We start from the raw sequence: 26543 nt of genomic DNA on the forward strand, positions 1-26543 counted from the left end.
TTTAAACTTTCTTTATAAAAAAACAAGAGTGGTTCGTCTATGGCATCGACCAAAGCACTGTTCTTAGTACCTACGTCATGAGTACCTACGTCTATGAGTATGTATGCAACAGGTGCAGCAGATGGAGATGACGATGAAACACAAGCATTCATTGAAGGGGTTAAACCTGCCTGTAACGTCCCAGCTATCATCCTCCATCCTCAGTTACCCAACTCCTGGGATAGTGCCAGTGCCCAGCTATTTATGCATACGTGGCTTGAAAGGAAAGGTTTCTGTGGCTTGTAGTCTCTCATGAAAGCTGGTTACTGTATGCCTCATAGGCAGAAGCCTATCAAAACGATTGGCCCTATGTGAAAATAAAGTGCCCTCTTTTCTCTCTCTTTCTTTTCACCATTCATTCTTTCTTTCCTTCTGCACCCCCACTTCTCTAAATCCCTGTGAGATGCCTAGTGAAACCCATGTGGGCAAAAGCAGGAGCATTTCCTGTGCGGCTCCAGGAGCACAGCAGCTCCCCTGCCAGCGTGACTCCTCTCTTTTAATTAAAGCTTAAAATCTGCTTCTCTCTCTCTCTCTCTCTCTCTCTTTCGCTCTTGCTCTCTCTCTCTCTCTTTCTCTCTCTTTGCTTTCGTCTCTCTGTCTCTCTCTTATACACGCTATCCACTCTCACACACACACACACACACCATTTCTTTTTTTTCTTTTTGTCTCTCTCTCGCCTCACCTGCAGAACTGTAGCAGTGCAGACTGTTAGTGCCGTCACTGTCGAAGAAAGGCATGGGCTGTGTCTGAGCTTTGCATGCTATACCTATGTCTTACTAGATTTGCCATTGATTTGTTTGTGGGAGGGCATGCAGCAGCTTTAAGCTTGTGGTGCAATAGTTGATTTGAACTGCGAACACGTCTCTTTTTCTTTTGATCCAGACCGTGGTTCGAGGACATCTTTCACACCTGTTATTTTGGTTCAAACCGAAGAGTTGTCAGTAGTTAGTATACAAACTAATGCAAAAGTATTCTAGCAGACATCTAGGGGTGTACCTTCATGTGAGAACACCTATAACACACTGCATTGACTGCACTGTCTGCAATACAAAAACATGTAGCTACACTAGTTGCACTGGTGATTTATTAACCCTTTCACAAGTATGGTCCTACCCGTGGGGTCTGAACACTCAGCTTTGAAAGTGACACAGCCATCAGCTTTAATTCTGTTGATTTGAGTTTCTATTCCACCTTAAATAGGTGGAATAGGTGCAGACACCACCGAAAGTGAACTCTCTCTGGGCGGAACCATTACAGGTAGCCAGAACTTAAGGGTTAAGGGGAACTGAAAGGGTTGAAACACTCATGGAAGCTCATTTGGAACTATAGACACTGAGGAGGTTCACAGTGAGAAAACACTGCAATTGGTTCGGAAGGCCATTATTCCACTGTTTCTAGCCATAGACTTCCTTTTCAATTTCCATGTCAATATTAGATTATTATTATACTTATTCATGCAAAAATAGTGTTTAATATAAATGCATTCAGATCTAGATCAGTGGATCATTCAGAGTGGCCTGTATCTGCATAGCATTCCTCCACCAGTTCCCGTCAGGAATGCGTATTGGCCACTGTGGTCATGGCGTATATATATTTCATACGGAGAGGGAAACTTCACAGGGTCCGTCTGGGTCAGCTGTTCTCTCACCCATCTGGACCGGACCGCCGAGACACAGGCAGAGGGGCGATCTAGAGAAAGGACGCAGAGAAAGGAGCTGGCTGGTGTCAGACGAAACAGATGCCGTGTTTGCGTGGTAGAGACTGGGGATTTCGAGGCGTATTATTGGACAATAGCAGGCTGTCACGCTAGTTTGAGAGGCCTAATCATTATTTGATAGAGCACCCCCCCAGCACCCCCCCCCCCCCACTCCCCATCTCCTCCCGAGAGATGCTGAGCTTAAATGCGGTCTCGCTGACGAATGACCCGTAAAAGAACACAGCACAGCACCACCCAACAAACTTATGCACTGTGAGGGTGCACGCATGCATGTGTTTGTGACTGAATGTGCATGTGTGTATGCACTTATGGCCTAAGTCTCTCTAGGAATAAGCAGTGCTGTCTGCTGGAAAGAGAACACCTGTTGATTCCGTGCAGTAGTTATGAAAGTACTGCTCCTCTACTGCATAGAGCAATCACGTCCATATGTTTCTTCACTGAGACTCTCACTGGATGAGGAGTGCTTTTGTCTGTGTTGTATATTTTGTTTTTTCACTCTGATTAGCATAGTGGCTTCCTATCCCTCACTTTGTATATATAACTGATCTGTTACATATACTAAAGTGAACATCAATTTCCTCCACTTCTTCTAGTGGCAGCTGTGAATGAGGATTTCCGGTGTTCCATTTCTAACGTCAGGGTGAAACGTATGTGTGTGTGTGTGTTTCAGCGAGTCATTCGGACGAGGGCTCAGACGTGGACTCAGAGCCAGGCCTGCCGCTGAAGAGGAAACAGCGGCGCAGTCGCACAACATTCACCGCCGAACAGCTGGAGGAGCTAGAGAGAGCCTTTGAGCGCACACACTACCCTGACATCTACACGCGAGAGGAACTCGCGCAGAGAGCCAAACTCACTGAGGCTAGAGTGCAAGTATGTATATATACTGCACACACTAATACACACACATGCACATATATAACAGGTTAATATATGTGCTATAAAAAATATATATACACTACATGTCCAAATGTTTGTGGACACCCCTTCTAATGAATGTATTCAGCTACCTGCAAGCTGTACCTATTGCTGACACAGATGTGCAAATTCACACAAACCAGAAACAGATTGTCTAGTTGCTGCAGAGATGTACTGCCAATAGAATAAGACTCACTGGAGCAGATAAACATGAACCTGTTGACACCATGCCTAATACCAGGCGTGGGCTAGACGGATATAAAGCCCCCCAGCATTGAGCTGTGGAGCAGTGGGACTTTGGGATGAGTTGTGGAGTTGGCTATGAGGTGGGGTGGTGGTCATCCGACATCCTGATCTCACTAATGCTTTTGTCAATGAATGCAATCAAATCTAGAAAAAAGCCTGTCCTGGCCGGCAGAGACAGTTACTCCAACAAAAGCAGGATAAACTCTTTTTTAAAAACCCTTGATTTCAGAAGAAACACTGAATGAGCAGGTGTCTAAATACTTTTGTCCATGTGGTGTATTTATTTATTTATTTATTTATTATTATTATTATTATTATTATAGTTGTTGTTGTTTTTATTATTATTCACATTTATTAGTTACCAGAGTGTAGACTGAGCTATAACGACCCCCCCCCCACACACACACATTTTAGTCTCAAACATTTTTTCTGTATAATTTTGGTTTTCTTTGTCTAACCCTTTTCGTTTGAGCAATTCCTAGGCCTCTAACTGCCCTTAAGCACTCAGTCACACACACACATACACACGCACACACACACAGGCCTCTTTGTGTCTTCCCTGACCTTGTGTTTTTACTCCTCTACTCTTTCAGAACACCAAACCCCAGAAGAGGCCAGAAATAGGGCAGCTCATTGAAAGCCTTTATTCTAACACTTTTAACCCAATTAAAGCTGCCAGTGTGAACTTAGTGGCTGCAACTCATGACTAATATGATGTCATCAGTTTTTTTTTCTTTTCAGCTGTGTATTAACCTTCACATCAAAGTGGAAACACACACACTCACAGTCATCCTCACACACACACTCATGTGCCTACACACGCTTCTACACACACACACACACACACACACACACACACACACACACACACACACACTTACATTCCAGCACATGCAGGCAGTTGGCTTTACACTGTAGGACACCACAATTATATTTACCCACATACACAAATGACAACATCATATTGACAAAAGTATTGGGACACCCGGTCATTTATTGTTTCTGCTGAAATCCAGCATATTAAAGAATATATTTTACTTGCTTAATTAGTTAATAGACACAAATTAATACTGCATAAAATACTATGGCAAGCAGTTTCCAATGAAAATTAATACTCTGAAAGAATGCATTCTTTTTTAATCGCTTTATTTGTTTTCAGGTGTGGTTTAGCAACAGACGAGCTCGTTGGAGGAAACAAGCAGGGGCCAATCAGCTGATGGCATTCAATCACCTGATCCCCGGAGGATTCCCACCCTCAGCCATGTCGAGCCTGCAGCCTTATCAGTTACCAGAGAGTCCTTACTCCACATCCTCCATCCCGCAAGGTGGGATGTAATACTATGCAACACACACACACATACACACATAGTCCATACCTACCTAGAGTAAATTTACAACACTGAGAAGTAGTGCCTTTACTTAGAGCATATCAGCACTGACACTCTACTAAGCGCAAAGTGCCCTGAGTTGTATAATGAAACTTATGTTTCCTCTACTTTTTCTACAACCCCTCCTATTCTCCATCAGCAGTGTCAGAGCAGCCCAACACCGTCCACAGGCCTCAGCCTCTTCCACCCACCTCAGTGCACCAGAGTGGACTTGCCTCAGCAGCGGGGGCTCAGGACGGGAGCTCGGCCTACTGTCTCTCCTCTGGACGACACAGCTTCTCTGGCTACTCAGACAGCTTTGTCCCTCCACCCAGCCACTCCAGTCCAGTCAACCCCACCATCGGCAATGGCCTTTCATCACAGGTTAGTGCTTTCACAGCCTTGGCTGTAGCCAACCCGAAAGGCAATATTGCATGCACTTATAAATCTATACTGGTTTATACACAGTTGTACATATATATCTCATTGACATGTACAGAATGCCCTGGTCAGAGTAAAGGGCACTCAAGAGAATAGACGGGTTGCGAGTGGGTTTTCTGGAAGGACATTTGAGTTGCTGTTGTGAACCAATAAACACCTAAATAAAGATGTTTAGCCTAATAATAGTTAATAATAGTTTTGTTAATCTAAAGTAGGGACATCCCCGCAGTTCAGAGCTGCATTGCTATTTAGTGTGAGACTGGCAGAAGCAGTGAGTGGATGTGAGAGTGAAGGTTGTAGGAACAAGGGACGGGCAGGAGTGAAGGAGAGGTGGAAGGGATGGTGATGAAAATGAGAAGTGAAAAGACAATTATGTGTGATTACACACTCGTTGGCTGCTATCTCCCGTAGCGACCACCGTGTGCGTCCTTGCTAACAAGCGGAAAATGAGCTGCTAAGCACCTCCAAAGCGCCGCCTGCTCGAATCACACGCATGGCATTATGGGTAGTCTTCCCACCAGCACATCGGGGAAGCCCTGGACGGCCTTGATGAACTGAAAAGAAACAAATAAATAAAGAAAGAAAGACAGAAAGGCAGTAAAGTCTGGGAGTGGGGGGTGGGGAGGGTATTTTTGGAAGGGTGGGGGATGAGGATGTTGCATGTGATTCTGTTTATGCCGAACAAATGAACAGCCTTGGGGGGACTTTATTATGTGCAAGACGGGATGTCAGAGGACGCAGTTATGTCTAAACATAGAACTCCAGAAATAGACTTTTTTAAAAAGAGCTGACATCTCAAATGAAATGGTCAAAAAGACTTTTTGTAATAGGACGTTGCAGAGCTTGGTTTTGCACCATTGGTGGACTTTGGACAGTTACTGACAGATCGTAATGTTTGTGTGATTTCATCGGTCACCACAGATGGCACTGGAACGTGTGAGCCTGGTCTAGAGTAAAGCCAGATGCAGAGCCAACAACGGCCATTAATTCTGTCGTACCTAACATCTCATTGGTGATACAACCAGAGTCCCATTTGACATCAAGTAGTTAGAACATATGTATGTCTACACCGGGCGTAGTAAAATCGATCATCAAGTGGAACAGGAGCTTTCTGTGCAGTATTTTGTATTCTGTTACTTTAAAAAAGAAGCAGATTGCTGTCCTTATTGTTGGATACTCTTTGTCAGATTCTGAGCTATTGCACAGAACCTCAGAATAGATATACCTATATTCATTATTTTACATTCAAAACAGTTGAAAGCCATTAACTTTGACTTGGCTATATAATGTTCTTTACATATTAACACTGTCATGCAAAAACCTTGTATCATTTATGCCATTCTGGTGTTATGATGATCATTTAAATATGGAAGTTGTTTCCTTACATTGCATCCAAATATAATGGTGAACGGTCCAATAGTAATGCTTCAAAATTGAATTAAATAAAATATTTTCACATTGACTTCCATTGAAAGTTAAGAAGATCTATCTGCCATTTTCAAGATACGTGGATTCTGCTTTAAGAAGCATTTTACAGCATTGAGAGCAGAAATGGCTCTCAATGGCTCTTTTTGGGTCAGGTATAAATAGGTATAGTCCTTTTTATAGTGACTTTAGCTTTGTGAATGGGTTTTCTGTTTGTTTATTAAGCTACTAAACAGACTGAAGTTATTGTCTGTGGCAGTTGAGCGTATGCTACAGATGCTACACAGATCAGGTTGAAACTTCCATTCCTCTGCTTTAAGGTCCTGGCTTTGTGACACTCACAACCTCATATAATATGGTATTTCCATTAGGGTGTCTGTGAGTGTATGTGTGTGTGTGTGAATGTATGTGTGTGTATGACCTAGGCCAGGGTCAATTAGCGGCCTTCTGCTGCGCGAGTGCTGGTCGTCATGGCGATGGCAGAACTCTGCGTCTGCGATTCTAATTATGGAATGTTCCAGACTCTTAATTGATTGGAATGAGAGAATTTATCCTTCGTAATGCGCTGTGTAATTTATGCAAATGACTCACTTTGTTGCTTAATTGTTTCATTTACTGAGTGGTTTAGGCTACGGTGAGACACGCTTTCGATCTGCGACGTTTTGCAGAAGTTTCTTATCCTTGTTGAACATATTTTTGGAGAGATATTTATTATTTATGACTAATTATGTGTAGCTCAGAACTATACTTTACTAATGAATATAAGACAAGACTAAAATGTCTAGAATACAGTTATTACGTCTTAGTCTGTAAACCTCCACTCAAGTGTATTGAAAGCTGTGCAGCGGGTTTGTCAGAAGGCATGAATATTCTTGTGTGTTGTAGATTGAAAGTTGTAGATTGAAACATTTAATGCATTAATATCTGTATTTTATATGAGTCAGGATAGAGTAAAATATGTCAGCATTACTTACTTGTCTTGCTATTGAGCGAGCGGGGTATTTTTATGTATATACACATATTCAGTACAGACTTAGAGGTAAAAAGCTCCATATCTGGGCAGGCATTCATTAACTCAGTAAAACACTAATATTAGGTTAAATACAAATATGGTTTTTATGTCCAAATAGGGGTCTAGTATTATTTATAGTTATCATGCAACACTTGGTTTGGTAGATTGGTGCTTAAGCAGAAATCTGAAATGAAGCTTTGTTCTTTGAGAACAAGATATTAACTAATTCTTCTTTAAAATAAAAAATTCTTGAAAATGAAATGAAATTACAAGCAAAAACTCTATAATTGTGGAGATAAAAGGTTTAACATCACATGCTTAGGTGTCAGAAACCTCTGTAGAGCTCTTTATGTGCAGAAATAAATGTAATGTGTGTGTGCGCATGTGCACATGTGTAATTCCCATCCCGCTCCCATGCAGCGCTGGTCTCTGGTTTGCAGTGGTTCCGGGGCTTATAGGCTATAGGGTGAGAATGCGGCTGGTGTTTGCAGGTCTGGTGTGAACACAGTGCTGGTATGTGCCGGATCAGACAGCAGACGTGTGAGATTTTTACCCACGGGGGAACAAGGCAGAGTGTGTGACTGCCCCACTTAACACATACTATCACACACATTGACACTGCCTGTCAAAAATTGGAGGACACCCAGCTTTTCAAAATGTTGTAATAAATTTAATAAGCTTGCTTTCTTTATTGGTTACCATTAGCTTAGCATTTGTACTGGTTTTAACTTTTTGAGTTTTTACATTTCTTGATGAATGGACCAATAGAAATGCTCCAGAATTACTCCTTTAGGTTTTTTCCTTTTAAAACGGTTTGAAAAGGTACTTAGATCTGTTAACAATAGCTTGTAAAGGAAAACTGTCCAATCATTATTTAGGTAAAAACCTGCTCTTCAGACCAGAGAAATGTCATGTTTCTGTTGGACTTTTTTCACATTTTACCACAGTATTGTTACCATAACATTACATACCATTCTCCATATTTCTGTTTTTTTACACTCTTAGAAAAGTCCAGCTGGCCTCAAGACAGTGTGTGTAATATTCCATGATACATGGATCAAAGGAAAGTTAGAAAAGCAAGCCTTAACAGATCCCTGGACTGTTTCTCCATCTCTTTTAACGTTCACATTTTGGATATATGAAATATCACCAAGCAGAATATTAAAATATGTAAGACCTGAAAGCAGAATCACTTGTACTGGGGAAGCTTTCTATCAGCAGGCTGTGTGTGTCTGTGGTCTGCGGAGTGTGTGTTTGTACGTTCACCTCACGTGTAGACACATCTCCCCCCCGTGGCTAGGTGAATGAGGCTTTTTAACCTACATGTGGTTTCCATTTGTAAAGCATAACACATCAGCATGCTCCCCTCACACACTCCGGAGCCCTCTGACCAGGAGCCTGTAAATTACCTACTGTCAGTGTGGGAGAGCGTATACGTGTGTGTGAGTGTGTTTGTGTGTGGCCTCCAAGGTGGGAAGCACAACACTTCAAACCTGTCTCTTGGAGTATTTCACGCTAGGATTGCACACTTGTACTGAGAAACGCTGGAATACAGAACTATATGGAAGTACTTCGGCGCTATCAGACAAAAAAACGTATCTCCATTTCTGAATTTTTTACATTTTTGACAGAATGTGAATTTGGTAGTTTTCCTTTACATTGTTTACATTTAATAATGAACAAACCAATAGAAATGCTCTAAAATGTCCACTGAAATGTAAGAAGGCTTTTTCCTTTCTCCTTTAAAGTTTCTGTTTTGGAAATACAAGGTTTTAGCATGGCAGCGTCAATATGAAAGAATAAATATTTTGGGTGCTTTAAAACACCAGTTGTCCACTATGTGTTCAAATGTCCTGATGACTGGACCAATAGAAGTGGTCCAAAATATAACTTACAGTAAAGTCTTAAGTCTAAAGATTTCTATTAAAAGTTAAGCAGATATTCCATCTTGTCTTTACTATCTTACTAATATTACTTTCCTGCTATTGGTATGACAGCTGTTAAGGTCATTAATTCCTCAAAGCGTTTTTCCAAACTTGTACTAATGAAAGTGTGAATATTAAAGAATTAAAACTAAAACTAAACTAAATAGTTTGAACAGATGGTAATTAAAAAAAACACCTATTAAAAAGTTTTAATGGGACTATACCTATTGCTGTTGACCTGCGCTTTTGGTTACTAGGGCAAAGATAAAGTACGGTCATTGGGATGGGTAATAAAACCAGAGATTAGTAGTTTTGTGTGTGTGTGTGTGTGTGTGTACTGGATACTCTCTCTCTGCCTACATGGGTCTGCTGTGATGAACGGCTCTGTGCAGCTGTTTAGGATGAATCACTGCAGGGATTTTGCGATCCTTTACAGAAGTTGTAAAACTGTTAACCACATACATTCATTCAAGTAGACATGTAGGCTCTACACACACACACACACAAACTTACTCTCTCACACGCTTGCTGCCTCTCTCTGACCAGTTTGTGTTCTTTTATATAGTGTTTATATAATATTCCTTTATGGGTATCTGGAATCGAATATATATATTATATGTATGTATGTATTGGGTCCCAGATACCAGATCACATTAGAACTGATGCAGGCAAATATAAACACAGTAAAAAGAAACAACATTTTAAAATTTAAAATCTATCTAGTATCTAGTAGTTTCTTTAATTCCGTCAGCAGCTCACCTGCTTTAAGGTCATTGAACACTGATTTACCAAACAAGCATATTTACATTATAACTATAACTAATACTAGAATCCACTTAGGATAACTTTGGAGATGATTCAAAGCTGTAAAGCCACTAGTTTTTATATTAATGTTATTTGTATTTATAATATTGTAGAATATATATTATTGATGTTTTTACTGATTAAATAAACACTTACAGCCCAAATATGAAGCTTTTCACAGGTGCCTAAACCTTTGAGACATTATGAATGTCCTGAAATTCTATAAAAACAGATGTGTGTGTGAAAAGAACACCACTGCAAGAGTTTTATGTAATAAGGCCCTTTTAAGGCTAACATTAAATCTGACCCTATCCTTAACCTCAACCTTAGCAACTCTAAAGAAAAGGATTTACACTTTTACAACTTCTACACTTATTAAAACACTTTACAAATATAGGACATCATGGGTTCCCCCTGTTTTTCTGTGTTTTATGTTTGTGCTGAAAATGTGCAAAACAAACACACACACACACACACACACACACACACATTCGGAGGATCATTTTTTAGGAAAATCTTAGCGGGATGGAGAAACACAACTCCAAAGTCTAACCGCTCTGTCTCTCTCTCTCTGTCTCTCTCTCTCTGTCTCTCTCTCTCTCTCTCTCTCTCATATGGGAAATGATTTAAACAGGACCATGTGTGTGTGAGGATGGAGAATAATCGAAGTCTTATGGGCCGCGAGCGAGTGTGTGCTGGTGATCTGTGCTGTGGCCAGACTGCTTTTCATTAATGATTAGCGGAGAGAGAGAGAGCGAGAGAGGGAACCTCCCTCAGAGCGAGCTGGCCTGTCAGCCCTGGCTCTGAAGACATAGCCATAGTTAACGTTCCAGCTTTCTGAAAGTCCCTGACTTTGTGTAATAAGTGAAGTTGATATCAGGATGATTCTCAAATGTCTCACATGTCCTCTAGTTGTTAGCTGTATGAATCTCTGACCTCGCAGCGATCCCATTTGATTCCAATTCTTTAGGAAGTGTTTTCAGTGCTTCACAACATCTCAAATTTCAGTCCGCTTTTATTTGATTATGATTCTTTAAGAAATCATTGAGTGTGTCTCCAATTTCACTATAATTGAATTTAATCTAATTTAATTCTGTTTTTTGGTTACATATTTGTATTATTTTTAAATACACTAACAGCTTTTAGTAGTTTTATATATATAAAAATAAGTGTTGGCATAGAACTTATTTCGGTTAAAAATACAGCATATACCTAAATATTACTGAATATAACTGAGTATTTATATTACTATTATTATCCTAAATGTGATTGTGTTATATAGACTGTAAAGTAGTGCTATTAATATTGGGGTAAATGTATGTTTATGTACAGGCCCTCAAGGTTTTAAGGGGTTAGAAGTTTAGCTGTACTAAAGGCTGACAGGGCACCACTAAAGGCACAGAGGAACCACACCGGGTTCCCTAATGAACCATTTAAGGAGTGATTTTTTTATTTATTTGATTTTTGATCTTTTATTTTGAAAAGAGCTTGTTTCTGTTCTGCATGTCCATTATAAATAAAGTCTTCCTCTCTTCTCTTCTCTCCTCTCCGCAGGTGATGGGTCTCTTGAACGCCGGAGGCGTGCCTCACCAGCCACAGGGGGACTTTGCTCTCTCCCCACTGACCGGAACTCTGGAGCCCAGTGCAGGAATGGCTGCCAGCTGCCATTCATCTCAGAGACTGGAGCCTCTGTCTGGTTTGGCTAGTATGCCCTCTCTGCCCAACTCACAGTCCTACTGCCCGCCGAGCTACAGTTCACCAGCCTATACCGTGGACCATGTGGCCCCATACCAGTACAGCCAGTATGGGCAAAGTAAGGTGAATACATACTGCTACTGTTTGATGGTGTGATGTTTTTAATTGAGGATATAACATGCTTTTTGTGTAGGTGGAGCCAGGCATATATGTGATATGGTGGACAAAAGTATTGGGACACCTGCTCATTCATTGTTTATCCAGCTTTTTTTGGAGTACCTGTCGCTAGAGTTTTGGAGCATTGCTATGAGAATATGATTGCATTTGGAGAATCATATCATCCCAAAAGCCATTATTCCAGAGAACACAGTTCCTCTGCTCCACAGCTCAATGTTGGGGGGCTTTGTACTCCTATAGCCCACACCTGGCATTAGGCATGGTGCCAGTAGGTTTATGTCCAGGCTCCAGAGAGTCCTATTCTATTCGCAAAACCTCTCTACAGGGACTAGACAAGCTGTGTGTGTGCATTTGCACATCTGTGTCAGCAGAGTAAAGTAGCTGAATGCTTTGCAAGTTACAAATGTTAACTTACATATAAATTTCATAGTAAAAACTAAATCATTAAAGGCTTCTACTTAATAAACTCTTAAGCTTAATTACTAAAAAATAAGCCTATGGTTCAAAAGGTTAAGACCGAATTTTCTCCTACGGTTGAGGAGAAGTTTGAGTGAAGGGTATTTTTTTTTTTCGACTTGCACTTGAACCTGAGCGGCGAGCGATTCAGATTAAGATAGGCTCACTTCGAATGAGTGCCAAACAGGTAGACGCCATCAGGGGTCACGATCCTGCATTCGCGACCTTTCATGACCCCGTGTGATGAGCTTACCTGTCAACCTGAGGAGTCTGTAAGCTAGCCATGAAATGACCTCCTGAGTAACGAAGATATCGCTTATTACATACACACACATACACACACACACACAGACTTGAAAGCAAAAATGAAAGGAGCAGCCATCACAAAGTATGTTTGACAGAACCAATGAGGGGGGTGGAATGGTTGAAGGCAGAGACCACATGTTGAATGCCCCATCCGACGCCATCTTGATATCATTAATTTAGCGTAGTCTTGTGCACCCATACACTTTAAGACTTGTGTGTGTGTTTTTAAGAAGGGGTTGTTAGTATGTGCATGTGTATATGTTAGATGGGTTGTTGGTGTATATGTGTGTGTGAGGGGTTGTAAGTGTGTATCAATGAGAGTGTATGTGTTGTTTTGGGGAATCAAGATGCAAGATGTGTGTGTTTGAGCGTGTATTGGAGGGGTTTGTGAAGGGCTTTAGCAGGAGTAAAATAGCCTGTGGCAGCTCCCTATTAGAACCATATGTTTGAGTCAGAGGTCAGATCCTGCACTGTTATTGATTGTTGGCTGTGCTCCATGCATGGCTGGGTGGAGCGTTACAGTGTACTGTAGCTTTGCTCAGGCCAACTCACTGGCTACACATTGGTACCCATCCTACAGCAGCTCCAACCCTACCCCTCCCCACAATATCTCCCAGCCAAGACATCATACCTCCACCTACAGGCTGTCAAAAATCATTCAAATGTTTGCCATCACTGTTCAATAGTGTAGAATTACTGTTTTCAATCATATAAAAACAAGTTTGCTGCAGATACTTATAAACTATGACATTGTTTATAGGAAGATTAAGATAAACAGATAAATATTTGATTAGAAGATAAATGAAGAAAGCTATATATATAAAAGCTGTTACTGCTTTTCTTATGTTGTATAAATTGACCCAGTGGAGGAGGAGCAAGCCCAAGTACCTTACAAATGAGACAAGCATATGTGAAACATTTAAAACTATCAAATTTAATTACATGTTTAATTATATATTTATTGTTTGACTATATCAGTTACTTCAACCAGATTTGTGTTCATTTGAAAGTATCATAAGTATGTTTTTAAAAGCAAAAATGCATATATGACAGTTTTAAATGATTATATGTATAAATAGATAATTACAGCACCTTATTTATCAGCTAATAACAATTTATTTAGTAAATTGTAAATAACAACAGTTATTAATGCTTACAATATCATTAATGTGATTCCACACTTTTATGTGAAGCTTTATAGCCCAATTCAAGTCAAAGCCCAGACTTAAAGGCTACATTTCTAATGTGATTGCCCATTGACAGTTCAATATGTGGCTTAATCTGTGTCTGGGCAAATGGCCCTTAAAGTCATATGAAACTGCAGTGTTACTAAAACATGCTCAATCTCTCTTTCCCTTTCTCCCTTTCTCGTTCAGGTGCCTTTCATTATCTGAAGCCCAACATCAGCTGAGCAGGAAGAAGCAGGCAGGAGAAGAGAGGAGAAGTGTTAGAGAAGGAAAGCTCTTCACAGTCTGAGGGAAACCACCTGCTCTTCAGCCTATTTCCTGACCTCCGACCTCCACTTCCAGCATTGCCTTCCCACAGCTTCCCTTGGGCGACGCTTCCAGCGCCGGGACCGTTCGGATTCGGATCCGGCTTCGCCTCCCCCCCACCACCCACACCAGGTCATTTCTGGCCAGGGCTTAAGGGGGTGGATGAGTGATTTGGGTTCAGTGTGGAAAATAAAGGACCAAAGGCCCTCTGTGCTCTGGGCTCCACACCATACTTCCAAACAAATCTCGACCATTCCCAAAGAACGCCATGTCAGCAACAAGGAAAAGGACATTAGATGAGAAATGGACTCAGACTGTGTATTTAACCTGCAATGAACAGCAGGGAAACATGTGGGACCAGTTGGACCAGTTGCCTTAATCTTAAAGGCATGGACAATTCAACAGCACCAGTATTGACTACAGTGGTGCCACATGTGATGGTGCCAGGTAGAGGGGACAGTTGTTTTTTTTATGTATGACATCATGTGAACAGTGTGCTGTTTGATTCTTGATGTGTTCGGGGAAAGAAGGGCTCTGTTGGGGCGCATCTTCTGCATAATTAAAATAAATGATATACAGCAATACTGAGACAGAACTGCGTTTCAAAATGGCGTTTCAGAAGTGAGGAGAAAGAAAAGCAAGTGGACAGAGAGACAGAGCGAGAGATAAAGAACCAGAGCTAGGAGTGACCTGGCTGGTATGCACTCAGCTGTCCAGTGGAATTTCAGGCATATCAAGGCAGTGCAAGCACCAGAAGAATACAGTCACACATACAGTTACAGTGTGTTAGAAAGTAAAGCATAGTTTTCCATTAAAAATTCCATTACAACTATTTTGGAGGTTTTGAAGAACCAACTTTTACCATTAGAAAAAAGGGAGCGTGGAGGAGAAAGTACAAACTGAAACCCAAAGAAAGTGCAATATACACAATCTATACCTCATACACACTGACCTTTTGATCTTAAAATTACCACACACCTCGTGGAGGGGCAATAATGATGTATTTGCTAATAAGCATGATGGAATCTCACAGTAACCATAACTCAGTTATAGCAGATAACAGAACTGGAACATTTTCTTTCTGTCATTCAGGTCTATGCTTCTCGAAAAGATTACTTTAATGCTACACTCTTAAAAATGAAGGTGCTTCAAAGGGTTCTGTGAACGATGCCATGGAGAACCCTGTTTGTAAAATAGAGAAGTGATTGTGGGAAGAACCTTCAGCTTATTAAAGACATTTTATATCAAGTAAAGGTGCTTTAAGCCTTATAAAGGTTCTTCACCCTTGCAGATCCCTTACAAAAATGGCTCATTAGGCAAACAGAAGTTCCTCTGGTTCTTCTCAAGAACCCTTTGAAGCACCTTTATTTTAATGAGTTTAAATCAATCATCACATTGAAGACTTCCTCTACCAGCTTGAGATGCTATCTCAGCACTAAGATACATTTGGAAAAGTAGGTCCTGTTTCAACATGATTGGGTCCACTGTGCAGTTTACACCATAACGTCCTCGATTTCCAAACCTTTTAACAGCCTTCACACCACACAACATACGGTACTGCTTTAAAAATGAAAATCTATCTTTGATATTATTGGAATGTTCTTGCCAGTATTACAATGCTGCCGTTGGCTTACCCCCAATATTGGGAGCAATGGAGCCTACGCCCTTAAAAATAAAGATGCTTCAGATGGTTCTTGGAGCAATGCCATAGAAGAATCACATATTTGAGAAAACTGAGTGTGCATGAGAAGCCTTTTTAAGGTCTACAGAACCTTCGACTGATGTAAAGGTTCTTCACCAGCTTAAAACTTCTTCACGTTCAGACATCTCTATTACATGCTTAAAAACATGTTTGTTTATGGAAACAAAGTGGTTCCACTAAGTGTTTCCTCTTCCTTTGAATCATATTTTTTAAGAGTAAAGGCAAAACTATTGTAGCAAGGCTTATTATAAAGTGTATGACCAGCCATTTGACCAGTAATATTGCAGTAATATGCAGCTGAGAGGCAAAATGCAGCAAAGACGTTGCTTATTGTTCCATGTTTTTTCCCATATTGGTTCTGCACTCAATGATACTAATTAGGGTAAAGAACCCAAATGACAAAACAGCTTAGCCATCATCTGTCAACTAAACAGACAGACATTCCAAAATAGATGGTTTCCTTTCTCCTTTGATCATCAAAGTAAGAATGAATGTTCTATCGTTCTATGATGTTCTATTCGCCCTACACCACAAAGCCCAACTTTTCTCCATTCTTAAATAATACCATGTTGAAACAGTTATTTTTTACATGTTTTTTATACCTATATGATCTTCTTTTGTTGACGACTGCATACAATTTGTTGGTGTAAAATGTCCTGTGTCAAATGCAGCACTATTTACTATTTATAAGAAAAAATAAAAAAAATTAAAAGCATTCAAGCTTGATTTTGGTTGTGTAGTTCATGACAAACTATTAGTATGGATTTTATTTCTCTTCCCCTCCTCCCTCCCTCCCTGCCTGCCTTGTGGCTTTCTTTGTTTGTCTGAATAAACAACACATTGCTTTAGTTTTGTCGGATCTTGTTACACATCAACATCGATCCGCTCCCGCGTCCAGAGCGCTTGCATATGCACTTTCTGCTTTGTTGTGATCTTATTGAGAGTTAAGCGAGAATTGGCGTGACCTAGAACAATAGCTATCAGGTTTGTGCTGACTGAGCCTCGCGGCCCTCCAAGCTTTAAGGAGAATACATAAATATATCTCGTTTCATAAACACTCTTCCCTGACAAATTCCTCCTCTCAGGGGAGCGTTTAACCTGCTTAATGAGGAAAGCAGAGGCCTGTAAAAAGCCTCAACACAACTCAAAGTGGACGAGGGGACATTCCCCACAGAGAGCTGCGCTGCATGGGGCTTCAATAGGTGCCATTATATACTGCTGTCTCCCACTGCACACATATACACTCTTGCTTTTACCCAACAGCGGGGTGTTGGGTCATATATACTGTAAGTCTCTAATGTAGAATACTGTATATGGCCACTTTCATGTGAAAACCTTGTCTCTTCATTTTTCTTCTTTTCAAAGTTGTGAGAAATGAATGGACCAATAGAAATGCTAAAAAAATGGAGAATTGGAATAAAATATTTTTACTTTGATTCCATTGAAAGTTATTAAGTTCTCTTCTAAAGTTAACGTTTTGAAGATACAAGGATTTTATGTGACAGCAGTGATAATATACAAACATGCATTTAACAATAATATTACTACTATTATTACTATAAACAGTTACTTTTGTTTTAATTTACTTTTGTGTTTAGCGCTTCTTTACACTTTTTTCTTACTGTTCCTTTTCTGCAAATAACTTTTTGGTTAAATGAAGTCATTAGTGTGATAGTTCAATATCAACAATATAAAAACTATATTAAGTAACTTAGTATCAAACGTTTTTAAGTTAAGATGGTTTTCGTTTTCTCCTTCTCTTGTAAAGCTGCCAATGGATTGGATATATGGGTTATTTCTTTTATGGACAGTGGTGAATGACAAGGTTTTAAATCATTTTAAATAATTTAATAATTTACAGTGAAAATTTCAGAAGATCTGTGTATTTCTACTAAGAAAGCTGTTAATATAATGAGAGCATGCACTCATGCTGACCTCCAAAGCTGCAAAAGCCTTAAATGAGACTTAATCTTAACATTTCTTTTATTTTTATTTATTTATTTATTTATTTATTTATTCAGGTTTAGGTAAAAAATATCTGGAGTCCAAGACTTTTCTCACTGGAAGTTGAAAGAAGTACCCGAATCAGAATCAGAATCAGAAATATTTTATTGATTCCATGAAGGAAAGTTGCAGTTGCTCTTTAAATTTATAAGTTAAACTCTATAAGTTGCTCTATAAAATTAATTATTAAATAAAACAAAAACAGAAAAAAGTATATTATATTATAAAAATCTTAAATTAAATTAACAGTAAATTAATTAATTAGTAAAGTGGCAAAGTGGCAGTAACTGTGATAATAAATATGGAACATACAGTATAAAGCAGTTTACATTATTGTACTGCTGAGATATTGCACACATATAAACATGACATTACTATTATGAAATCTCAGCAACCAAGAAAAAGCGATGTGTTTCCCTTTTCAGTAAAAACAGCAAAACAAAACAAAATGTAGCTTCAGTATAAAAAACGTAATTCAAGACCAGTTTGGTCCTGAAAAGTGTTTTCTGTATAAAGTCAGGAAAAAGTCCTTAAAAAGTCCCGAAAACAAACACACACACACACACACATACGGCCGTTCAAGACTTCAAACACAGACATGCGAAAGATTTCACCCCACCCCTCCCTTTTCCATTTTTTTCTTGTTCTTAGATCAGGTGCCTGCAGCTGGTGCTGTCATTCTTATGTGTTTTCGTGTGTGTAGATGTGTTTTCTCACACGCTTGTTTGCATCATCAGCTTTCGCCTTTAACTCCTTGTGGTTGCCTCTTTTTTTCCAGACACTGAAACACAGCGATGTGTCCGCTCTGTCATTTCTGTCCTTCCGAACTGAAGCACTCAGTGTTCAGTCCTTACAAAAACAATAGTGGAAAACAGTGAGCGCTCACTTTGTCTCCCAGCACGGATCTGAGTGGCGGCTAGATTAACACACATTGGAGACAACTTAACTTTTGACCCCTGCACTCTTTGAAATCAGAAGAGCACTCCAGCAGAGATGACAGAGCAAGAGTTACGGGGGCTTCCACGTCACTGGGAGACGGAGAGGGGTGAAAGGGGAGAGAGCGGGGAGGTGGAAGGAGAGGGATGTTAACTCTGAAGAGGGGACATGAGAACAGGAAAGTGAGAGTGAAAGAGATATGAGGTACAAAAGAAAGGGGGAGGGAATCAGAAAGGAGGTGACAGAGACAGCTAAAGTCTCACTCTAAATAAACAGTCTTCAGGAGCTTTGGAGAAGCTGTAGTGTACTTCTGAGAAGAGCATTCAGTAAAAACAGAGCAAGACCGAACGTCTGGGAGAGACAGAAGGACTGGGTGGTTCGTGCCATTTCAGCAGAACTGCTCGGCTCGTGCTCTACATGACTTTGTAGGCCCAAAGTGAATGGCGAGCATTTTCAGCTTTTACACTTACATTGAGTTTGGACAAATTACATTACAACATTTTTTTTTATATGCAGGGTCAAAGGTCATTTCTGATATGGTTTCTTTGAGTAACCACTGTGCATTAAGTGACACTGATTATCTCATTTACATTTTTCATGTGCCATCATGATTTCATTGCCCTGTTTAATATTTGTGTGATAAAGATAAAGATAAAGATGCACTGATGAGTCTGATTTTTGCCTGAGAGTACCAGTAGTTTTGATATGAGACTTTTTGACAGACAACCGTGAGAAGGTTGACCGCTTAGAAAAATGGTGGCAAGGCTTGAAAGGTTATAATGGTGGCAGACTGGTAAGTTTTAGTCAAAGTTACAGGTTAGTTCATGTGCCCAGAAAGATCCTCATCAAATCAACACCTAAAAAAGCCCAGTGGGCTGATCAATTGATCAGTGTTAGCAGAGCCTGTTGGCACAATGTGTATCACCATTTTCCTGTGTTATGTGTTTACCATAAATGCACTGTGGTGATTCTGGGTAACCACCAATTCGTAGCCTATATTTCACATATCGTCATTGTCCAATAAAAACATGTATCTCTAAAATGTTGGTTATTTCTCTTTTACATAAGACTTCATTTGTCCACTAAATGATAGCTAATCGATAAGTTGGTTGGCCTGAATTGATCAATATCTTCCTAGGAAAAAGTCAGATCAGATTCATGATGTGGTTTTAAACTGCAGAATCCTAAATAAGGAAACACTGGTAAACGTCTGAATTTTTGTAAGAATGTCCTAAGAAAATTGTACAAAGCAAAACTCTGGACAATCCAATTTGCATCATTAGAAAATTTAATTACCACAGAATTTTATTCACACTAGTGATAAATGTTGGTCTCATCAGAATGCACTGGGGAAAGACTAGTATTATAGTCTGACTAGTGTTGCAGTTGAGACTAAATTAAGTAGGACCAATCAAGACTGAGACCAGACTGTAAAAAACTGCTCTAAAAAGCTCCTACACAGATTCTGACGTTTACCAGTCTTTCTTATTTGGGATTTGTTCAGTATCCGAGGACAATGGGACCCATCATTACAGTAGCAGAGCTGTGAATGATTTTGCAGTTTAATTTCATAATGAAAATGCTCAAAAATGACTACATGAATAAAATAAAATATTCTTGTTCATTCAGCTATTTATCTGCAGCCATTTGTTCTAGAATATGTTATTTTTCATTGCAATCAAAACAGTCTAACTGGATAAGTGGGTGGAGGGGCACCTAGCTGGATGTCATGTCATTTTCAGAAATGGCTTTGGCTATTACAATGTTAAAGGCTAAATTTAAAACGTTATTTAATGTGTGCAGGCCTTGAGGACAACTGCATAGAGTAGGTGGCCCATTTGTGGTTGGGTGGCACATGTCAATCTCAGAAATGCCTCGTTATCTCAAGTGTGAAAGAGATACAGCAGCTCAGGACTGCATTCCTTTCCAAAACTGTCTCTCCAAAAGCTTTTTCCATTTCTCAGAGAGCCCAGCAAATGTTCAGGACAGAGACAGAAAATATGTTCTACCTCCAGCTTTACCATGGAAACTTGGATTGGGGTGAACTTTTAATATGATGTTTGCTGACTGGGGTGATGTCTTTTTGAGGTTCGTGGTGCTCTAACTGGAGAAAGAGGCCTTGTGAAGATGGTCTTTCTCACTCTTCCTTTATGCCACATGGAAGCTCTCATTAGAATCAGCGAATCATCAGAATGACCGATTAATGAAGGGTACGTCTATGAGAATGCTTCTTGAGGATTGCTGTTTTTGAAGTCGCTGCAAATTCGGTTAAAGGAATTTGTGTTCTCTGAGAGAAATCTACAAATTTCGAAGGCTCTTGTCCTGTTGAGAAGTTCAGGACAGCGAGTTCAAAAAAGTTATTTAATCCTCAGGTAACCTCAGGATTAACCATGACCACCATGAATAAGACTCTCTTACTTGCTCTGCTGACAAGGTGCAGGGAAACCCTCTTGAAAGAACTGGAAAACAAGCATCTCGGTGCTGATGGCAATGCAACAACTGTCGCCCCAACCCAGACAGCAATCGTGAGGTCGGCCAGGCAATCCTACGATAATGCTTACTTCTACATTCTGTTTGTGATGTTATTCTATTCCTTCCTGGCTCTCACTCTGTTCCGGAGCTTCGTTCATTCTGAGAAAACCAAAAAGGACCCTTATGAGGAGTTTATGAGCTCAACCGATGCCACTGGCCACAAATATGAGGAAGATTCAGTGCAGGAGAAATTTGAGTTTGACGAGGAGAACATCATCTGAAGGAAATGGAAAAACGGCCAATGGAACAGCCAAAAAAGAACCAATACAAAGAAAACTTTATGGACATTCACTATGTATTCTACTTGCTGTATGTATTCTTTACATTTGCTCATTCGCTTTTGTTAAAACCTTTTATTGCTGTAAAACACATGAAAGCAGATGTAAACCTGCATCAGATTTCTGGATTTAGGTAGAAATACAGTGAAGACTTGAACAGTTTATGTTCTCTGTTGAAAGTTTATGAGAATATATGAGGATTTAAACACTTTATGTGGTTCTATTCTTAGGGAGTGGTGCACAAGCTAATGCTTTTGGGTTTTGTTAAGACAATTTAATCCCTGCCACACAGGAAAGTGTCATTTTTATTTTCAGTTCCAACTGAAATGATTCCAAACCATAATGGAGGTTAGTTGTCATAGTTGGTAAAATCTTGATGCAACCACAAAAGTCAAATGCGTTTTTATTCTAAATAGATAAAAATGTTTGCATACTTTTTGCATACAAATATGACTAGCGACTGTGGCAATTATGGTGTTTTTTTCTGGAGCATAAAGTACAGCGGCAAAGATCCTCATGCTGACATGATGAATGTTTTCCATTATTTGAGATATGTAGTAAATTTCTGTTAGGAGGTTTATCTAATCCTAATCCTATTATTAATTCTAACCCGAACTTCAAACCTAATTTAAACACTGGTACTAATCCTAACCCAAACCTTAAACTGAATCCACAGCCTAACTCTGACATTACATGACTGTAATCCTATCCATAATCCTAACTCTAACCCTAACCTCTAATCCTAACCCTTAACCCAAAGTCTAACCCTAATCATGACTGTAATCCTAATCCTACTCCTAATCCTAAATCAACCTTAACCTTAACCCTAATCCAACGCCTAGCCCTGATCATGACCATAATCCTAGCCATAACCCAGGTCCTAATCCTAACTGTAACTTTAACCTGAACCCAAAATCTGATCTCAACCCAAAGCCTAGTCCTAATCCTAACCATATCCCTAACCTCAACCCAAAACCTAATCCCAATCGTTACCTCAACCTCTTATCCCGACCCTTAACCTTAAACAAAACCTAATCCAGTTAACATCCAGTTACGAACTGGTGTCAGCAGAATGTAAATACTGAGATCATACCTGTTACATGTTCTGTAATCTCTTAGATTAAAATCTACAGATTTGAGGAGTCAAAAACTACTTTCACTTCTGGAACATCACTGATATTTTATGAATGTGTTACTAAGAGATTGTTGAGTGTTAAAATAAAGTGTCACCAGAAAAACACCTAAAGGTATTATTTTATTATAACATATAAAAGACATATAATAGCTGAAATAAATGACTTGTCAAAACACTAATCATTGGGGTATTTAGAGTTATTAATCATCAGTAATCAATGCATATTTATAATTAGTAGTGCATGTAATTATTATTAATAAGTAATGCACGTGTTGTAGAGCTTCAGGGGCATGGGTTTGTGGGTTCGATCCTCGCTCCCGTTGCAGTATGTATGGAGCTTGGTGTGTTCTCCCCATGTCTATGCGGGTACTCTGGTTTCCTCCTGCTTCTCAAAAATGCGACTGCGGAACTGACTGTGCGAAATTGGCCCTAGGTATGAGTGAATTGGACTAGGTTTACTGTGATGAGGTATTCCTAACTTGTACCCAGTGATTCCGGGTAGATTTCGGATCCACTGTCACCCTGTAAGAAGATGAATGGATTGATGTTTACTGGAAATGTTTTTTTTTTATTTACAAACATCACCAACATTACATTAAAAAAACTCATCATACCGGTAGTAAACAAAAATAGTAAAGAAAAATAGTAAACAAAATGTCTATGCTTAGGCAAGTACTCCTGTAACCCCCACTGTTATGAACTTCTGTGACTGAATGCTGAAATTGCTGTAATTTGCAGTCCCACAACTTCACAATGATGTGTAAACTGGGTGATGTTGTTAATGACATCACCTAAATTCTCTCGTTTGTCAACCCACTCCATCACCTCAATTATATTATATATTGTATCATCTTGATGGTAGATCAATTTAGTTATTGTGCTTATTCAACAAAAAAAGGCATCACAGATCCATTCAAATGCAACCAAAACAGGCATACATCATCTGAACGTCTGAGCCTGTTCTGTTTGAGCACCAGTGTATGACCAAATCCTTAATACTGACCCCTGAGAAGAAGCAATTATACAAATTATACTTCCTTAGCTGTGTTGCTGATAAGGTCTAAAACATTTTTTTAAAGAATTATATTAATAATAATATATAATAATAATAATATTTTTTTTATTTTAATGAATCGTTTAACTTGATGTTTCATCTATTAGAACTTATTACTTATACTTATAGTTATTATCATAACTACTGAAGACAAGCCGTAAAGTTTTGAAATCCTGCCTTGTATCTATGTATGCTTTGAGGAACTAAAGCAGACAGCTTGTTTCCATATGGAAAATGCCATTGCGTGTTATTTCATACACAGCAGGGGGTTTCAGCTCCAGTCCTGGGATCCACAATGTCAGATAGCGTTTTCAGTGTTTTTGTGCTCTTTCATATGATTAAAAGAATGTTAGGCAGCAGATTCTGCTTCTTACAATTCAGTTTGATGTTAAAATAAAACAGGGGAAATTAAGGGGTGTTCAACTGGGAATTGTACTGATGTTTCAAAATTTCTGTATGGCTCAATAGTTGAGATGTAACTAACAATGCACTGTTGGAAAAAAGGTACTGCATAGGTCCCCAATGTAAAACTACATTCACATGTAGTTCTAATATGATGCAGTAAATTGTGAAATGTGAATGTAAAAAAATTGCATTAAAGTCTCAAAGGGAATGTTGTTTTTTGGAATATTTTGTTGCACTGCAACAGAATAGAGTTCTAAAAGAAAATATATAAATCATATAATCATTTTATAAATCACAAAAATCATTATATAAATAATAATTATTCTAAAAATAATTTATGTAATAATTAATTTTCAGTCTAAGAGTGCATCAGGCTTGTTTGGATGTTGCACATTTGAACATTCAGATGCTTTTTTGTGGTGAGGACAAAGGTTTTCTTTGAAGACACTTTCAATGAAAGTCATATTTGCACCAATATTAAGATAACATAGTGCACCAATATTCCACTATTCAGTTCAAATGTAATTATATAGCACTTCTTACAATGGATGTCACAAAGCAGCTTTACAGAGATCCGGGTACAAGCCTCTTTTGAGCAAACTAGTGGCAACAGTGGCAAAGAAAAACTCCCTCGGGTTGAGAGGAAGAAACCGTGAGAGGAACCAAGATTGAAAAAGGGAACCCATCCTCCTCTGGCCAAAACCAGATAATAACAATAAAAAGCAACTCTGCTAAATCTACTTGCATTTGAATCTAAATCTAATTGCCTTTCTAGTAATCTTATGACCAATTCTCTGTGGATGTTTTCTCTGCCTTTCAGATCTCAACTTGACCTCCACTGTTATTATGAACTGAGAAAACGGCTCCCTGACAACACTTCTTATAGTAACAATAATAATAATTAATGACAGAAATAATAATTTCTGAGTGCTAGCGGAGGCTTCAATGAGGCTTTTGCTGTTTTATTAAAAGGCCTTCTATTCAGTAACTATTCTAAATTATAAAGTATATTTTACAGTATTATTTAGTAAGTATAGTAAGTATTCAGAAACTGCAATGAAACAACATGCAACTTATGCCATTTGAGAAGGAGGAATTGAGGTGTTGGGCCTATAAGGTTTAAAGGGTTAATGAGTATTTAAAAATCTTTAAAATTCGCAACACAAGGCCTTTCCTAACAATGCTTTCGAACAAGCCATAGCCCTAACAAGCTAGTTAAAGCTCAAATCTCAAATCATCTTGAATCTCAAATCTCTACACCAATCTTGCTTAAAATGTTGAAAGGAATGCTTCAAAGGAATCAGTTAATCTTCTAATCACTTTACTAATCCCAGACATTTTGACCAGAGCTGCCCAACCATTTGCATTCCAACAGAGTTGGATTTTTTAAAATGTATTTTAGGCCTGAACCTTCTTAATACTATCATAACACGTTTTTGGACACTATGACACTATGTATACATAGCCACTCCATGTATTAACCTTCTGTGATGTAGCTTTTAGAGGCCTTTAAGTCTTCAGAGATGTGGTTCCGTTCACCACTATTGTGAACAATTCTGACCCTGCAGGTTTCTGTAGATACAAAGCGTATCACACCAAATCATTCAGAACGACTCAAACATCTCAATCAATTAATGATGCAGAAAATTTGAAGGATTGACAGAGTTCCATTTTGAATGTTCCTATCACAGTTCAGCAACGTTCAGCATATTCCGCAGTTCATACTATAGTGTGCTACTGCTCCAGACGATCGTATGTTTGCAGCTGCAGAGTTGATTTCTGCAAATGTGACAGCACTTCGTCAATTTTGCGCTTGCTGACCTGCATGTGCCCGCAGTGTTACGTGCAATTGCAAGGTGAATTTGCAAATTAACAAACGCAGTGCCGTTTGTTTGGGGAAAAATCTGAATTATGAAGTAAGGTAATACGCTGGCCTCTCTGCGCCTTTGATGTGGAGGCGGGCAGATTTAATCAGGGGGAGTCCAAACGCTGGGCCACGGGCCAGGGGGCATTCCTTTTTACGACTCGATGTGCTCACGACCAATATGTACAGCAGAGAAAAAAGAGGCTCTTCTGATTTTGGCCTGCCGTTGACCCTGTGCGATCTCAGTTTCCCAAAAATGAAGCAGGACTGTGGAGAGGGGGCGTTGGGGGGGGTGGGGCGAACCCTAGACTTTATCGGCCTTGTGAATTAACGTCAATTGAATGGAGCAGGATCCTGGGGATGTCTCCTAATGAGAACATGCGCTTTTCATTTTGACAACATTCTGCCGGCGAGCTCACGCAAGAGAGGCCGAGGACAGAAAGAGACAGCTCGGCACCGTAATCTGAGGTAACAGGGCGGCCTAGCTTGGGGTGAGTGGACGTATTCCCCCCCAACCCCTCCTGTGAGTGTGGTGCAGTATCTCCTTTCATAGAGTTGTAGCAAATCAAGCGATGGTTGCGCCTGCTGCTTGATGGTAGCAGTGGGGGGAAGAAA

At 39.5% G+C, this 26543-nt stretch overlaps 1 protein-coding gene across 6 annotated transcripts in view; it reads left to right on the forward strand.

The window, feature by feature from the left end:
• Window positions 1-13936, forward strand: part of pax3a (paired box 3a) — a 30102-nt gene extending 16166 nt beyond the window's left edge. For 2 of the 6 annotated variants that reach the window (XM_072668388.1, XM_072668393.1), the window contains exons 5-9: window positions 2427-2626; window positions 4077-4242; window positions 4445-4668; window positions 11446-11704; window positions 13902-13936. In XM_072668388.1, coding sequence (XP_072524489.1) covers window positions 2427-2626; window positions 4077-4242; window positions 4445-4668; window positions 11446-11704; window positions 13902-13936 — 884 coding nt within the window. Of the gene's footprint in view, window positions 1-2426; window positions 2627-4076; window positions 4243-4444; window positions 4669-11445; window positions 11710-13901 lie in introns of all 6 variants that reach the window. The other 4 variants (XM_072668390.1, XM_072668394.1, XM_072668391.1 and 1 more) reach the window with 4 other exon arrangements.
• Window positions 13937-26543: the final 12607 nt, after the last annotated feature.

This window comes from Salminus brasiliensis, chromosome 23 (assembly GCF_030463535.1).
Source record: "Salminus brasiliensis chromosome 23, fSalBra1.hap2, whole genome shotgun sequence".
Taxonomy (NCBI): Eukaryota; Metazoa; Chordata; class Actinopteri; order Characiformes; family Bryconidae; genus Salminus; species Salminus brasiliensis.